Source organism: Hyperolius riggenbachi, chromosome 1 (genome assembly GCF_040937935.1).
Source record: "Hyperolius riggenbachi isolate aHypRig1 chromosome 1, aHypRig1.pri, whole genome shotgun sequence".
Lineage (NCBI taxonomy): Eukaryota > Metazoa > Chordata > Amphibia > Anura > Hyperoliidae > Hyperolius > Hyperolius riggenbachi.
Genome location: NC_090646.1, coordinates 458285661 through 458302824, shown reverse-complemented (window position 1 = coordinate 458302824; position 17164 = coordinate 458285661). Strand labels below are relative to the sequence as shown.

The 17164-nt window shown below is 41.2% G+C and overlaps 1 protein-coding gene across 1 annotated transcript in view; it reads left to right on the top strand.

Moving 5' to 3' along the window:
- LOC137525416 (unconventional myosin-XVIIIb-like) overlaps window positions 1-17164 on the top strand; it is a 508546-nt gene that overhangs the window by 353792 nt on the left and 137590 nt on the right. Inside the window, exon 21 of the mRNA XM_068246531.1 lies at window positions 3648-3833. Coding sequence (XP_068102632.1) covers window positions 3648-3833 — 186 coding nt within the window. The remainder of the gene's footprint in view (window positions 1-3647; window positions 3834-17164) is intronic.

Sequence of the window (17164 nt, the reverse complement as noted above, 5' to 3'; positions counted from 1 at the left end):
CCCTCACATGCAGCAGTATTAATCACTCACAGGCTGTCCTGGTGAGTGGCTTCTGCACTGTCCGTGCCAGACTGGATGGAGAAGAGGCAGACAGCATGGCTGAAGAGTGCATGGAAAGTGCAGCCTCCGCCTGCCGGGACAGCCAGTGAGTGATTAATGCTTCTACACATGAGGGGGCTCTGGGGAGCAGTGGGGTAATGACCATGGGTGTGGTTAGGGGGGCCCCCATTTAAGTTTTCCTCAGGACCTTCTTCTTTTTGTAACTGCAACTTAGTTTAGATTTCTTCACATTGCAAAAAAATTGTTTGGTGACAATGGTAATGTTTTGGCCTAGGGCTCTATTTATTGCATATAGGCATTCTAAAAAGTTATGACCCAGTTGGCAACTGAAAAAGGTTTTAGAGGAACAAAAAAAAAAACAATAAAAAACAAAATGTAAGTCTATGAGGTTGATTTACTAGGCCTTGAGAAAGTAGAGAATGCCAGAGAACTTAAAGAAAATCCGAGGGGACCCTCGAGTAAGAAAACACATACTTTCCAAAGAAGAGACAAAGCTCTGGATGCTGCAGAGGCTTCCCATAGTCTAATCACCACTGCCCCTGCTCACTGGGGCCCTCTGGAGGACCCAGGCCACGCTCCTCTTCATGCACGAGTGCAGCATCTTACATGAGATTCACCACAGTTACACTTTTAAGTAATCTTTGAATCTTCGCTAGATGTTTTTGCAACCGTTGCCTAGGTCATATAAGAAGATACTAAGAATCCCTGATTCTTTAGTTCTAGTGCTATTGCTGTGACATACTTGGACTCACAACAAGGATAAGTGTTTTACAAACTTACTAACATTTCCATGACTCTGCTATGCTCTGATATAACACGGGTAAGGGTTGCAAATTTCTACCTTTCCAGCAGGTTTGCTGGATCATTTGTGTTCTCCAATGTTCCTTATTGTACTCCAGACCCGGGCCCATATGCAATTAACTTTTTCTCCTAAGTTGTCTCCTCTGTGATATTTTTACAACGTGTCATAAAATGCCCTTTAAACCACCAGCAAGCAAGAAAATACTCAAAATAAATTTGTCAGCACTTTTTCACCAACTTTTGGGTACTTTTTCAATTGTAAAATTCTGAAAATTAAAGAGAAGATGAAAATTATCTCCTGGGAGATAACTCACCTGGAAAAGTGTCTGCTTTTATTATGCTATGCATAGCATTTATTGCAGAAGCCTAATTCAGATACCCAGAGCCGGTACCAGGTCCTCCAGCACCCAAGGCTGAGACACCAAAGTGCGCCCCTCCATCCCTGCCACCCGAGCCATCAAACACTGATTGCTATTAGACTAAGAGGCGCCACAGGGCCAACAACCTCCCCAACACCTTAAAATATCTAGTTATCTGGCTTGCAGTCACTGCCATGTATCCCCTTTTCTTATTTCTTTCTGCTTCAAACACAATTAGGAATGACAGCTGAATGAATTCTGTGCCCCCTCCTACACTGCACCCTGAGGCTGGAGCCTCTCCAGCCTATGCCTCGGCCCGGCCCTGAGATACCCATATGCAAACTCATAATTCCTTCAATCCTCTCATCTGCAGGAATGCAACAGATTTACATCAGATCAGATGTGCTATATCCATGCCTATCTCTTAGGACTATTTCATACATGAGGCTGAAGGCAGTGAATCCACCACCTGCCAGCTGCTCCTGGGTTACCGGCTGTGCGCTTGATAGCTTCCATCGCATGGAGTCACATCTCACTCGTACACATCAGGATGCAGTTTATTGGCACCATGTAGCTGTACCAAACATTGACTTGCATGGGGCCACATATACTGCCATTTGGCTGAATTAAATTGCAATAGGAAGGCATAAGTTACTAGCAGATGAAACTGAGCTGCCCAACAATTAGGCAGTCTTCTGCATGAAAAATGCCTTACTTCTCAAGGTAGTAGTAATACATTTCATTATCCAGTGCAATTATTGAATGCAAGTACGTATAACTAAAGGTAACTAGTGTTTTAAATGGAACCCAAAGTGTGAAAAATACAGAAACTGCTATCTTCATTTTCTAATAAACAATGCCAGATGCCTAAATTCTGTGCTGATACTGTGCCTCTGATAAATTAAGCCACCGGTGCTGAATGAGCATGCAGGTCTGATGCATTGACTCTGGTCTGACGGCACTGGCTGCATGCTTGTTGCGCTTTGAGTCCTACGGGAGAAAAGCGCTTTACAAATGTTATTGTATTGTATTATTGTATTGTTGCAGGTGTGTGACTCATAAGCAACTAAAGCCAAAAGCTCAGCATGACAGCCAGGCAACTGGCATTGTTTATAAGGGAATGAAGATGGCAACCTCCATATTCCTTGCCTTTAACCTCTTGCTGACCTTGATGACTGAAATCTATGCCTTGTTTATGTCCTGACATTCCTGCCAGGGCATAGCTTTCAATCATCTCCACTACCTTCCCGCTACTATCTGTGCCACTGCACCTGCTTGGACTGTTGTCACGCTGACAACAGAGCTTTTGTGTATGGGTTAGAAGCCATTTTCATTGGATAATGACCGTGTGATTGCTGTGAGTCAGTCACAGGCAGCAATCATTGCTCTTAAAAGGGCACTGACTGCTCTGCTCTGGTCTTAAAGCTGTCAGGTCTGCAAGAGGTTAAGGAGTCAGTAGTAATATAGTAAAACATAACCTTTACAAGTAATGTAAAGATGGCATATAAATACATTAAAGGGACACTATCGATTTACATGTTTTTTTCAATTGAGATAGGAAATGTTTGGGAAGTGCTGCTAAGTGTTGGTGTATACAGCTGAACCCTTATCTCTCTGTTTACTGTTGTCTAATCCCTTTCACACCTTTCTGAAAACAGTCTGCTGAAATTATGATGGCAGACTCAGCCATGGGAGGGGGGGGATGCCCCCCCCCCCTCCCATGGCTGAGTCTGCAGTCAGTCAGAGAGCAGTCAGTGCCCTTGTGTTGGGGGAGATTCCTTTCACAGTGCATCATTAACTATGTGTGCAGAGAGCTCAGTTACAGACAGGCAGAGCTTTCTCTCACAGAGTGCAGAGGAAATGTATCTTATGTGCAGCATAAACATCTGTAATTGTGTGTGTGAAACCTGATATATGAAAACAAAAGTCTATAAGTTAATCTGCTTCAATATGACACTGTGCTTAGCATATCAGGTTGCAGATTCTTACAGATTCACACATCTGCAAGTGAGACATTCCAAATGTAGCTAAAATTCTACACACAATGAATTACAGCATTTGCCTCTGATATTTAACATGAAAAGTAGGAAAATGTTTACACAGCTACTTAGAAATTATTTGTACATTGTCATTTTAGAACACATGGTTTGATAGAGTTCCTTTAAGTTTGCCTCAGTATCACAAAATGTGACCAGAGCAAGATTATTTTTATTTATTTCCGAATGCCCAATATCTTCCAATGCAATTGTTTATGTTATATGGGAGCAGAGAACTAAATTTTGCTTATCGAAACCAATGATATAATTACACTTACTTTCTCCGTTGGTTTCCTCTGTTTTCATTATATAATGTGTTTATGTGTAGAGCTCATTTGATATTGAAATGTTTATATGTATATTTATTATATTATTCTGTCTCTGCATCCAGATGTTGATTTTACGATTGCGAGACAATATATTAAAAATGGGTGAAGAGTTGGAAAAGGCAGCAGAATCTGAAGCTCGAGAGAAAGAAAATGCCAAGTATTATCAGATGCGTATGGAGGAAATGAAGGCCGAGATGAATGAGCTGATGCAGCGAGAGATGGAGGCTAGCCGAAGACGTGTGGAACTGGTAAGCTTCTATTTTTTTCAAAGCGTGACTTAGGTCTAATAAAGAAAGGATCCCACTTTATCCAAAAGTCATAGTTGCAACCGTGTTTTAGGCCTTAGTATATAAAATACCAACTTTTTCAAAAAAAAAATTATATAAGTGTTTGAAAAGATGTTTCAGTAACAGTTTTGTGCTGAATAATCTCTGTCTGATGCTCTGGGCTCGAATCTCATCTCTTCTTGTTCAGTAAACCAGTATCTATTCAGTAAGGAGTCCTTGGGCTAGGATCCCTAACACTGCTACTGCTTACTGAGCACACCCTAATGGCTGCAGCACTTTGAGTCTGCCAATGAGAAAAGAGCAATATAAATGTTATTTGTTTTGTCTTGAATTGCTATGCTTATAAATATATATCCTTCATAACAACTGATTTGCTAAAGTTTATCAAAGGCTACTCAGGGTTTCAACAATCCTGGCCTTGACCTATTGAAATGTTTTTGCTATTAGGTTACAAAAGTATGCAAATCTCTCGAGGGCCATATCATACCACAGTGAAGTTTGTTAAAAGGACAGTGAAATGCAGTAGCAGTGTTGCAGGTGTAGCTGCATGGTTGTTCCTACTGTAAGAGGTTTTAGTAAAGTAAAACACATTCCAATTGCAGCTGTGTGTTTATGATTTCCAAGCTGACACATCATTGCATTCCAGAGGATTTGGAGGTGTGTTTAGCTTCCAAGGACAATGATGGTTGATTTGCATATTTCAGCAGTGATGCACTGGGAGACATCTCGGAGCTCACTCCAACCTGAATTATCACAAATACTTTCTGTTTTAAGAAAGCAAACTTTTGTTTTCCATAGCATTTTAGTAAAAGGGCTTTTTGGACCATTGTAGCTCCTTACACACTCCAATGAGTTCTGGTTCACCATGAGCTTGCTGGTTAGTCTGACTTAATTTGTAAAACTTATTTTTAAATCATTTGTTTTTATCAATCCTGTCCCTGGTTTGGTGGACTAGAGATGAGCTTTGGATTTTGTTTTGGATATTTACCTAAACATCACATGATCAATTTGTGTTCAGTTGAACTGAAAAGATGTTCATGGTCATAATATAGTTCATTGTGGACCTCTGCAGTAATCTGAAGGACTTCAGCAGTCCCCTGGGTTTGGTGCCAACTTGGTGGTCACCAAAATGGTGGTTTTGTTGCTTTTTATAATGGATGTAACCCAAGTAGTGGATCTAGAAGAAAACAAAGTCTCAGTTTGCCTACCAAATTCACAGCCAAATCACTGGTTGGTCAGGGCACGATGGCCAATCAATGGCTTAGCTGTGAATGAGGCAGCCAATTAGAAGCATTGTTTTGCTCTGAAGTTTTGCCCCAGAATGAAAAGTTTATAAAAGGAGCCCAGTGTCTCTATTATAGCTGAAACCAAAATGGTGGCTGTATGGTGGGATTCTGGCAGTCTATCTGTTTGTACCAATTCCCATGGGAGCATAAAAGCCAAGCCCTCTTGGCCCAAGTACCTCATCTAAACATTAAGTGGTAAAGATTTAAAAAAAAAAAACTCTACTCATGGCAACAGTAAAACGTGTTTAAAGTGTATTTAGAATAAAGCCTCATGCACATGTACAAGGCATGTTGCCCCTTGGAGATCAATGGACCAAGGTTGACAGAGACATTGTTAGCCTGCAGACTAGTGACATGTTCTGTTCCTATGTGGAGTGGCAGAGTGCCGTGGGTGTGACGTCATGTAGTGGGTAGGGTAGGTGGAGAGAACAAAAACAAAAGGTTGGGACTGTTGATGTTGTGCACATGCTGGATCCTTGGTGGATCCTTCTTGTTTTGGTTATACTCAGACCTGGGTATCTTCAGTGCAGATTGAGGGTTTATTTTATTTATTTTGGTTGGAATTATAGTTTACATTTTTAAAGGAAATACAATCTCCCAATTATGAATAGCAAATGACTCTTAAATAATGCTGATTTAATGCATTTGTATGCAAATTTGTTGGAAATTCATGCAACTTGGCAATGGACCAATCAAAAGCTGCATTTGACTAATCTATTTGCAAGCAGCACTTATTTGCATAACATTTACTCACACTACACACACATCCCTACCCCTAGCCAAGCTAATTATTATGAAAGGCTACTTTTATAAGGTGTTGCCGCAACAGTAATTGGTTCAAAATGAATCAATGAGGGATATGGATTCGGTGGTTTGAGTAAACGGCTACCATTTTGCTATAAAAAAAAACACTTTCTTTGGAAGTTTCCTTGTTAGGTAACTAGTGGGTGGAAGATGTGTGATATGATTGATTGTCTGCTTAGAAACAACTCCACTTTGTGCAATCAATAGTTTTATATGAAACACCTGTTCCCTCAGTAAGCTGTGCTTAATAAAAGTGGCAATAACAAATGCAAACATTGAGAGAGTTAAGCCTTGTTTCCATTTGTGCGCTGCTTGCAAAGCATTTGGCCATTCATCATATACAGTAACCCACAGCACTTGAATTGCTTACTGATGTGGTGCAGATCCCATTCATTATAATGAATGGAGGCACACTGCATTGTACACAAAAATGCATGCGACCATGTGTTACAATACAGCGCTGAAGTGCAACACATGGATGGAAGCATCACACAGTGCAGTTTATACACTTCTGATGTGCTTGTGTGTTGCGCACACTGAGCGTTGCTGAAACGCGACCAGCAATGCACAAGTGGAAATAAGTCCTTAGTGATTTGTCTCCAAAAACAGTGCTTCGCTTTGCAACTTATGGTGTGGCTTAAAACAACAACAATTTTGTTTGGTAATCTGATCCACAAAGTACTGCAACAAAATGTAGCAAATGGTATCTGTGAAATGAAAACCATAAAAGAGAAAGCCATCCATGTTACAAAAGTATAACGTAACTCGCTGATCTGATAAATATATGATCTCTCTATTGAGTGCAAAGCAAAATATTAAGCACATTTAAAACTGTTAACAACAGGGATTAGGAGGGTACAGAGCTTATAATGGTGGTCAGTGCTGTGCAGGCAGACAAAAGACCATAAATCATTTGAAAACAAAGTCATTTGCACCAAAAGCCGTATTGCAAAAAAACAAAAACAAAAAAACCAACAATTAAAGCCACTGTAGATCTGCATCACTTGGGTAACATATCCTGAACTAAATGTGCCCATACACTTACTTGATTTCCCACCGATAGACAGCAAATTCGATCACTGTGATCGAATCTGCTGTGACATTGATACGCAAAAGCTGACCGATCGACCGATTTCCATCCAAAATCGATCAATCCTGTTGATCTGTCCGTGTGAAAAATGTCGCTTGATTTCCGGCGGGTTGGGAGTGCATCAATAGCGGCTTTCGAATGTCCGATGACTGATGCTAGATGCAATACATTACCTGTTCCGCCGGGGCGTGTCCCCGCTGTCCTTCCCCACTCTGGGCTCCAGCTGGCTTCACTTTACTTCCTGTCTGGGGGGGGGGGGGTTTAAACAGCAGAGCGCCCTCTACTATTTAAACTTCCCCCAACAGGAAGTAAAGTGAAGCTGGAGCCCAGAGCGGAGAAGAGACAGTGGAGACCGGGGGACTCGCGCCAGCCGGATCAGGTAATGTATGCTGGGGGAGGCGGCATCGAAAGCTCCACAGATTGTGAATCGATTTCATAGTGAAATCGACTCAAAATTTGTGTGCAGTTTAGGCAGCCAATAGATCCCTCTGTGATTAGATTAGATCACAGAGGGATCTATCTGCTGGTCGATCAGGTGGCAATCGACCAGTGTATGGCTGCCTTAAAGTGAACCAGAAATGAAGCATCCTCATGTATTTTACCACATATATCAGTGGGAACATTAGAGAAAACACCTACCCTGCTCTCTGTTTCATTATTTACTGTTCAGATTGCATCTAACCAGCCCTGATAAAATCCCAGACAGAGTATTCAGTCTGGCTTTGCTATAATGACTCAGCTATAATGATTCCTGAGCAGGGCCACAAGGTGGCAGGCTTCGGTTTGAAAAGACAGCACAGAAGACAGCTATAGACTATACTCAGCTGTAAAGATTCCTTAACAAAGCCAGACTGAATGCTCAGTCTGGGATTTTATCAGGGCTGATTAGATGCAATCTGAACAGTAAATAAGGAAACAAAGAGCAGGGTAGCTGTTTTCTCTAATGTTCCCACTGATATATATGGTAAAATACATGAGTGTGCTTCATCTCTGGTTCACTTTAAGTGTCCCAAGACATGACAAGCTAAGGGCAAGATGGAAAAGCACAATGTCAGAAAGTAGAGTATATTCATAAAAGTAGGTACTTACTACAGAGAGCAGGCGGCACAAACGCTCCCCCCCCCCCCCCTACCCGATCACTTAATGCATTCCGTGGTTCCTCAGCTTTCTCAAACCAAATGGTATCTGTGAAACTCAAGGAAGACAGATTGTTCAAGACAAGAAAAATGTGTCACTAATTTTTGGCAATCATGGTGTAAGCATTGGTGGTTGGGAGACAACAAGAAAATATGCATTTGTGCCACAATATTAGGATACAAGGATGCAAACTTGTAGAAATAAAACATGTTAGGCTCATGTAATTACAACAGGCCCTTCTCTTACCAAAAGGAAAGAAAACACACAAAAAAAGTTATCACAAATCATCAATCACAAAACAACATAATTCTATTCAAAATATAACATATGTCCTTAAGCACAATACAATTAACTCCAGTCACATTTACAATCACTGATCATCAGGCATAGTACATTAACATCCACATAAAAGTGTAGCGGCACAGAACCCTGGAAGAAACGTTTTAAAGCCTATTTATGAAGTGGAGTCAAAAATGCAAGCTGCCTGTCAGCCCACATTTACAGACTTATTATGCCAAAAAGTGCCTACATCCAATTTACAGTAATGGGGCACAGTGCTGAATTGCATCTGTCTGCAAGAATAGCTCTGCCACCAAATGAGTTGCCAGGAAGCATTAGGTCACCGGTTATTGCTTTTGTCTTCAATTCAGAAGGTTGCTTTTAGATAAGCCCGTGGCTGACAACCACAACCATCATTTTGAAGCAGAGTATGGGCTATTATCCCCCCTCTTTCATTGGTATACCAGGTTACTTTGGGAGAATCAAACAAGTGGAAGGCAGCAGGAAACCTATGAATATTCCCACACACTACATCAGTGCTGAGATTCACAAGAAGAGATCAGACGATATTTCTGTTAGGGTGCGTTCACACCGTATCCATTGCTTTGCATAATAGTTCTGCATACAGACATCTACATATACTGTATATTATTTATGTAAGCTTTAGTATGTTTGGCCTAAGAGTAATTATGGAAACCTTTCCTTAATGTGACACTGAAGCGAAAAACAAAAAAAGTTATGTTATATTAAATTGTATGTGTAGTGCAGATAAGTTATAGAACATTAGTAGCAAAGAAAATCATCTCATATTTATTTTAAGTTATATAGCTGTTTTTATTTTTTATAACATTGCATCATTCTGTCATATATGCAATTTACAAACCACACTCTGTATTTTGAACTGTGAAACAGAGCAGAGCTAATGACCCTTTGAACTTTCTTGCATTTAAACCTTATCTGACACTGTCTCTCATTGTTTCTTTGGTGTACAAGTTCTTCAGAAAACAGGACTGTCTTTGACCCAAGTTGGGTTGTAGAGATCAGAGAGGCCCTTTTGCATAGATAACTGTAGTTACTTAACTCTTCCTGTGCTGGAAAACAAAGTGAGACTCTTTTCTTTGCTACTAATGTTCTATTTCTTAGCTGTAATACACATATAATTCATTATCTCATAAGTGTATTGTCACTTCAGATTCCCTTTAAGTATATTAGAGTAGTGAGCTTCAGGAAATGCTATAGAGGAAAAAATACATATTGCTTCACATCCCAGCGGATTGCAATCTATCAGAATCTAATTCCAGGAGCCTGGAAAACAAAAAGGGACGGATAGACACTCTATCATGGACTGCGCAGTGCACACCCTTCAGCATTTGTGGCGTTAAATGTCAGGATGATTGCATCAAAGTTGCTATTTGCATTCTCTCCAGTGAGAAGCTATGACCTTAACTCAGTCTGACTTCTTTTTATTACCTTGATTTGGAACACTATTCCTTGTAATAACTGATTGCTGTCAGGCCAGCGTATTAAACACTGCATGCCGGTATTAGCTCATAAACTAAATCTCCTGGGTTAGCACATAGTTTGGAAAGAGGAAATTGCTCTTATTCGCTCCATCAGATGCCAGTGACTGTCTAATGTCAGGGAGTGCTGAAAGCTTGGAACAAGGGAGAATTACATTAACATGTGTTGACTGATAGCAAATTATTCCCTGTATTACATTGTTCAGTGGAAATATTATATAACAGATGTAAAGGATGAAATTTGGCTGCTAAATAGGCAGAAATATATATATATTTTTCTTGGTGTTTTACGCCCATTGTGTGTTGGAATTGGCTTTTTGAAGTGTTTAATTTGTATCCATTGAAGCAGAAGTGATAAAGTTGAACAGTCAAATACAGTTTTGGGGCTGCCAAGTGGTTTGGTGACCATATAGTTACAAGAGCAGACCCTTAACAAGAGACACTTTATTCTTACTGCATAGTAAGTATCCTAATCATTTTTACTAATCTTTGTGTATGGTATTTAACATTTGTTTTTGGAGTGTTCAAACATGTATGGACTCATTCATTATATGTGGCTGGATAGTGTACTGGTTAAGGGCTCTGCCTTTGACATGGGAGACCAGGGTTCAAATCCTGGCTAGGTCAAGTACCTATTCAGTAAGGAGTTCAAGGCAAGACTCCCTAACACTGCAGGGTGGCCTCTTGAGCGCGTCCCAGTGGCTGCAGCTCTTGAGAGCTTTGAGTCCGACAGGAGAAAAGCGCTATACAAATGTTCAGATTATTATTATGTATTTACTTTTTTTGTCTTTTTACTTTCTTTCTCAGCTAATAATGTAATATTCATTGCAGCCAAGTTAGTAACAGTAGTTTGTAAATTATTTTTCTTTTTTACTACCTGTGTGCCTGAAGACATTAAGAGACAAGTGAAATTAGAGGAATATGGAGGCTGCCATATGTCATTTGTCAGTTTTAAACAATTTAGGCCTCAATTCACTAAGCTTAACTCCTGTCTTTAATAACTCTTCTGAGCTGTTTTACAGTTATCACAATTATATCACCATGATGATAACTGTAAAACAGCTCAGAATAGTTATTAAAGACAGGAGTTAAGCTTAGTGAATTGAGGCCAGTTGCCTGATATCCTGCATGCATCATTAGTGAATCACAGCCCTGAAACAAGCATGCGGCAAATGCAGTTAAAGAGGAACTCCAGTGAAAATAATGTAATAAAAAAAAGTGTTTCATTTTTACAATAATTATGTATAAATGATTTAGTCAGTGTTTGCCCATTGTAAAATATTTTAAATCCCTGATTTATATACTGACATCTATCACATGGTGACATTTTTACTGCTGGCAAGTGATGTAGCTGCTGCTTGCTGTTTTGGCAGTTGGAAACAGCTGTAAACAGCTATTTCCCACAATGCAGCAAGGTTCACAGACTGGAAACTGTCAGTACGTACTCAGAATTTCTTTGTGGGAGGGGTTTCACTACAATATCAGCCATACAGCGCCCCCTGATGGTCTGTTTGTGAAAAGGAATAGCTGCGTATAATGTGGGCGCTTTATAAATACAATAAATAAATAAAAATAAATAAATAAAATAAAAGGGGGTATCAGCTACTGATTGGGATAAAGTTCAATTCTTGGTCGGAGTTTCTCCTTAAGCATCTGATATGCATGCTCATTCAGAGTGTATATACAAATGTAGTAGAGGCAGAGGATCAGCACGTCAGCCAGGCAATGTAAATAGTTCTTGGATTGCACAAGTGCCGGAATCACATCTCCAAAGACTCAGTTTATGACTTGAAAGTTTGATTGGTCATAGTGGTAAATCTCCCTTTGGGCAGGTGGGAGAAGAATGATGCGTGATCAATGGCCACATAGCGTTCCACTAGATCAAGCAGTTGTAACGATCTGTGCATGCAGATTATTTTTGTGACTAAGCTTGAACAGAAGATCACATTGCAGGAAATTCTGAGGTCTGAACAATGGATTATAAAATGAAAAAATATGTTTATTTACCAAAATGCAATATATACTGTATATACATATGAAAACACACAGCCAAAATGCACAGTGCACACCAAATCCCAGAATACCAGTCCTAACTAACTAACTAAATATACTTTATACAAGGCAATATCCGAACACAGAATCATATGAATATGTACATGAACATTGTAACATAAACGGCTGGCCACAGTAGTCAGACAAACATAAGATCAAAACATCAGATATTATAACAGCAGGCAAAAGAATAGTTAGACAGGCAGAAGATCAATACCAGGAAATCAGATGATCAGGAAGAGGGAACAAGAACTAATGACCAGATAAGCAAACAAACAAAACAAACACAGAACATTTATATTGCGCTTTTCTCCTGGCGGACTCAAAGCGCCAGAGCTGCAGCCACTAGCACGCGCTCTATAGGCAGTAGCAGTGTTAGGGAGTCTTGCCCAAGGTCTCCTACTGAATAGGTGCTGGCTTACTGAACAGGCAGAGCCGAGATTCGAACCCAGGTCTCCTGTGTCAGAGGCAGAGCCCTTAACCATTACACTTTCCAGCCACACCGCCAAGCAAGGCAACAAGCCCAATGATCTAGCAATTCCCTTATGGCAGGAGCAGCCTTAAATTTGCTGCATGTTAGTCATGTGACCAACAAGTGCATAGTTCCAAAATTCGAAAAGAGACATCTGCTAATTGACAGCGAAAGTCCGCACCAAAGTTCATTAGTACTGCCACCAGCAAAGCAATAGACTGGAGCCACAGATCATGACAACACATGTACCGTATGTTAAAATCTATTGAGCTTGAGTGTGCAGTGTAGAGTAGAAATCAATCTCCATCTGATTAATGCTTCCCTGATATAAAATCAATCAGCTTGGCACATAGGGCTGTAATTGACATGTGTATATCTAGTTTATGTCTGTTTCACATTGGAAGCTGAAGGCGGTGAATGCCCTTCCTTTCATTTGCTCCGATCTGCTCTGATTGCGTCACATCTTAATCTGGCCATGACTGTACTCAGATGTGACATGATTGCATTTCTTACTGCTAGCTAACCACTCCACATGTGACACACTGACATGCATGGAGTTACAGACATGATGCCATTACTTACTGCTGGCTATCCGCTCCACATGTGACACACTGACACGCATGGGGTTACAGACATGATGGCATTTCTTACTGCTGGCTATCCGCTCCACATGTGACCCACTGAAGCGCATGGAGTTACAGACATGATGGCATTTCTTACTGCTGGCTATCCGCTCCACATGTGACACACTGACACGTGTGGGGTTACAGACATGATGGCATTTTTTACTGCTGGCTATCTGCTCCACATGTGACACACTGACAGGCATGGGGTTACAGACATGATGGCATTTCTTACTGCTGGCTATCAGCTCCACATGTGACACACTGACACGCATGGGGTTACAGACATGATGGCATTTCTTACTGCTGGCTATCCGCTCCACATGTGACACACTGACACGTGTGGGGTTACAGACATGATGGCATTTTTTACTGCTGGCTATCCGCTCCACATGTGACACACTGACAGGCATGGGGTTACAGACATGATGGCATTTCTTACTGCTGGCTATCCTCTCCACATGTGACACACTGACAGGCATGGGGTTACAGACATGATGGCATTTCTTACTGCTGGCTATCAGCTCCACATGTGACACACTGACACGTGTGGGGTTACAGACATGATGGCATTTTTTACTGCTGGCTATCCGCTCCACATGTGACCCACTGTTTCGCATGGGATTACAGACACAGCCATTCAGCTGCAATAAATTACAGCCAATAGTTGCTTAGTGGCAGGCAGATGGGATGCTGAACTGCCCGACAAGCACACTCCCACTTGAAATAGGGCTTTTTACTGGTACTTACACCACTAGGGCAGCGCACATTACACACAATAGGGCGCACAAAATTAGAGCAAGCCATGGTACATGAGTAATGCTCACATTCTATGGTAATGGACATTATGCTGCTTGTGCAACATGCATTACCATAGCTATGCAACCCACACTACTCTAATGGCATAAGTACCGGTGAAAATGCCATGCCCTGTCTGCACAATGCAATTTTATTGTTAGTTAGCAAACTGACCCCAAAGAGCCTAATTCCTTTAGAAAAGTTTGCAACTATCTGGCTTGTGCACAGTCTTTTTAAATAAACAGGCTATTTATGTGCTTTTTGCTTAGAAATTCATGGGAAAGCTTTCCCAGTGTATCTGTATGTTCGAGAAACTGTTAAAAAAATAAGTAGATGTATATTTGTCTGATAGATTTGAAAATATGTATATTTTTTATGTTGGCATAAAAATTATATGATGCAAGTTAAAAACGGAGAAAAACAAAGTGTGAGCAGTAAAAAAGTATTTCTCCTTGAAAGACATGTTATCTCAAGAGATTCATGCTGATATTGTTTATTTACATTAGTATTTGTCAAACATCATGACTTTTTCTTTAGCTGCAAATAGAAATGTAAATACACAGAATTCGGCTCCAGCGAGGCGATAAGATGGTGATCTCTCACTTCTACCAGACAGACCAGGTACCTGGCTGTCACCATAGGAACCATAAATATTTTGTTTGTTTGTTTGAGCTAGCCAAATGCTGAACAAGCTTTTTCTAACATGTTTTCAGGAAATAAAAAGGGGAGGGGGGATCACAGTTGTTATGTCAGCTCCAAGACTCAACCTGAGAATAGAGCAGCCCAGTGCCATTGATGTCAAATGACAGGTTAATTGAAAGAGACTGTAAGGATCCGTACTGTAGCGTGTTCTGTCCGTTGCAGTGGAGCTGCAAACGGACAGTTCTGGCTTATCTGCTTGCATTCGGTTGTGCATTCGCAATAAGTCTCATTGTCATTTGCAATCGCTCTGCAGTTCTGGGCAGCTCAGGATGCTGTCATAATTCCACCAATTGCTTGTTGCAGCAGAGCTGCGGCCAGATAGCCCTGGATTTCCTGCATGCATGTTGTTACATAATACTGCATGTATTTCTTATGGGAGTCCTTTGCATTCACAGCCAGCTATCAAATGGTAATCAAGCCAGCTCAGGAATGAATGATTACCATTCAGCTGTGTGGGAATTTGCATACCTGCATCCATTGGCTGATGCCGGCATAAAAGTCTGCCTCCCATTCCATACCCCGCCAGACATAGCGTTCAGCTCTCTGAGTTGTCATTGGGTCTATGCTGTGAAAGTTGTTATTGTAAATGTATAATGTCTTGCTCTGTATTGTCATGTCTGCTGAACGTTTGCTGACCTGCGGGGGTCAGTGAAGTCCTTCTGATCCTGATAGCTTGGATTCTGCCAGCACCCTGTTGGTGACTGGTAGTATTCCTTCTAGCCTTGTTCTTGAGGATGAACTATAGCAGCGGTTGCCATTAGTTCTTCATGTTAGTCTTGTCTATCTCAGTGTGAATGTTGCCGTCACTGAAACAGCGACTAGATTGGCTGAGCATTCCGTCTGTCTGTCTGTTGTCTGTCTTGTTAATTGTCATTACCTGTGCTTTAGCTAGTGAGTTATTTGAGAGCTACATTTCATATATTGTGCATCAGCACAATATATATGTACTCTAGTCAGTCAGTATTGTATTATTGTATTATTGTAATATTGTATTGTGTACCGACTTTTGCCTGCCTCTCGACTACGAATCTGCCTATTCCTTCCAATACGACTGACGTCTGATTTAATGTGTATTACCCAAGCCTGTTACCGACTACATCTGTTGTGTATTGGATCACATAGCATCTAGCCTGATAGGAGGCCCAGAGCTGCAGTTGCTCTGGGCAATCTTGCTCCCTTGTTCATTACTCCTGTGTCCATCTGTGGAGCCTCTTCCATTATCCAGCTACTAAGCCTTGTTGCGCTGGGTGGTCAGAAAGTATGACCCCCAGAATTACAGAGACCTTTTGAAAATAAACAGTTACATAAAAATGCATACTCACCTGACTGAGCTGCCTTTTCTTATACTCTTCCTCCTTGTCTTTTTCTATGTTAGTGGACATGTTAGTGACTGACCTCAATACAGTATGCTCCACTGGCTGCATCCAAATGCACATGATCGTTCCCCTGCTCTCTAAATTGGAGCAAGGGGTGGGGAGATGCTCCCCAGAAACTTGGCATCAGCCCATACAAAGTATTTGCAAGTGTGGGATGTAATCCAGTGGTCCAAACAAAAGTTAGAGAGGCTCTCAAATGACCTGGGTGTTGGAGCTTGCATGGATTCACCTGTGTATCGACAGGAATTTGTAAAAGAGCTGTGCTGGATTGGATACTGTAATCCAGCAGTACTTATGCCAGTTACATAGCATGCATTAAGCAATAAGTGCAAATTTGTAATTACAGTAGTTTCTCATTTATTCGGCACAGGCCGCAATTGCCTAATGCCGGATATGATGCTTGCCGGTAGCTTGAGAAGTCAAGAATCTACTGTTAAATATAACACTAACCTCCCCCTGTTGACTAAAGGCAGAGTATTGCACAGTATAAATGACTTACGAATGCTCCAGGGGCTGGTCTTCTTCTGTCCTGTAGCTCCCAGAGGCTTTGCGGCATCCTCCATACACAGCTCCAATGCGTCATATGACTAAATGTGGATCAGGTGACACGTCAGGAAGCCATTAGAGGACGCTGCAAAGACTCTGGGAGAAACAGGAGAGAAGAAGACCAGCGCCTGGAGCATTCATAAGTCACCACTGCTAACTGTAGCAGGAATGCCCCCATTCTCCCCCCCCCCCCTCCCCCAACCAGGCATACCAGTTAGCTGAGTCTGCTGGATGCCTGGATTCCGGTTAACCGGGGCTCTACTGTAGTATGTATGCAAAAAGCAATGTTTACATCCTTTCACAAATCAACACTTTGCTCTTAAAGTAATAGTGTACACATAATTTTAATGTATAGACTTTTAATTTTAGAGAACAGTGCCTCTCAGCCTCCATTTCAGCCATAGTGTGCATGCACCCGCGCAGCCTTGCATGCACAGTGAACCTTCCTGACACAGAAGCACGGAGCAAGGCAGAAGGAGGGCACAGGGGCACAAGGGTTTAATTATGTGGGATTGGTAGATGATGAGTCCAGTGGAATATTTAGTAGTACTAACATTGTTTCTAAAAATGTGCAGTTCTACCATTGTTTTGTAAAATATGTTGTTAT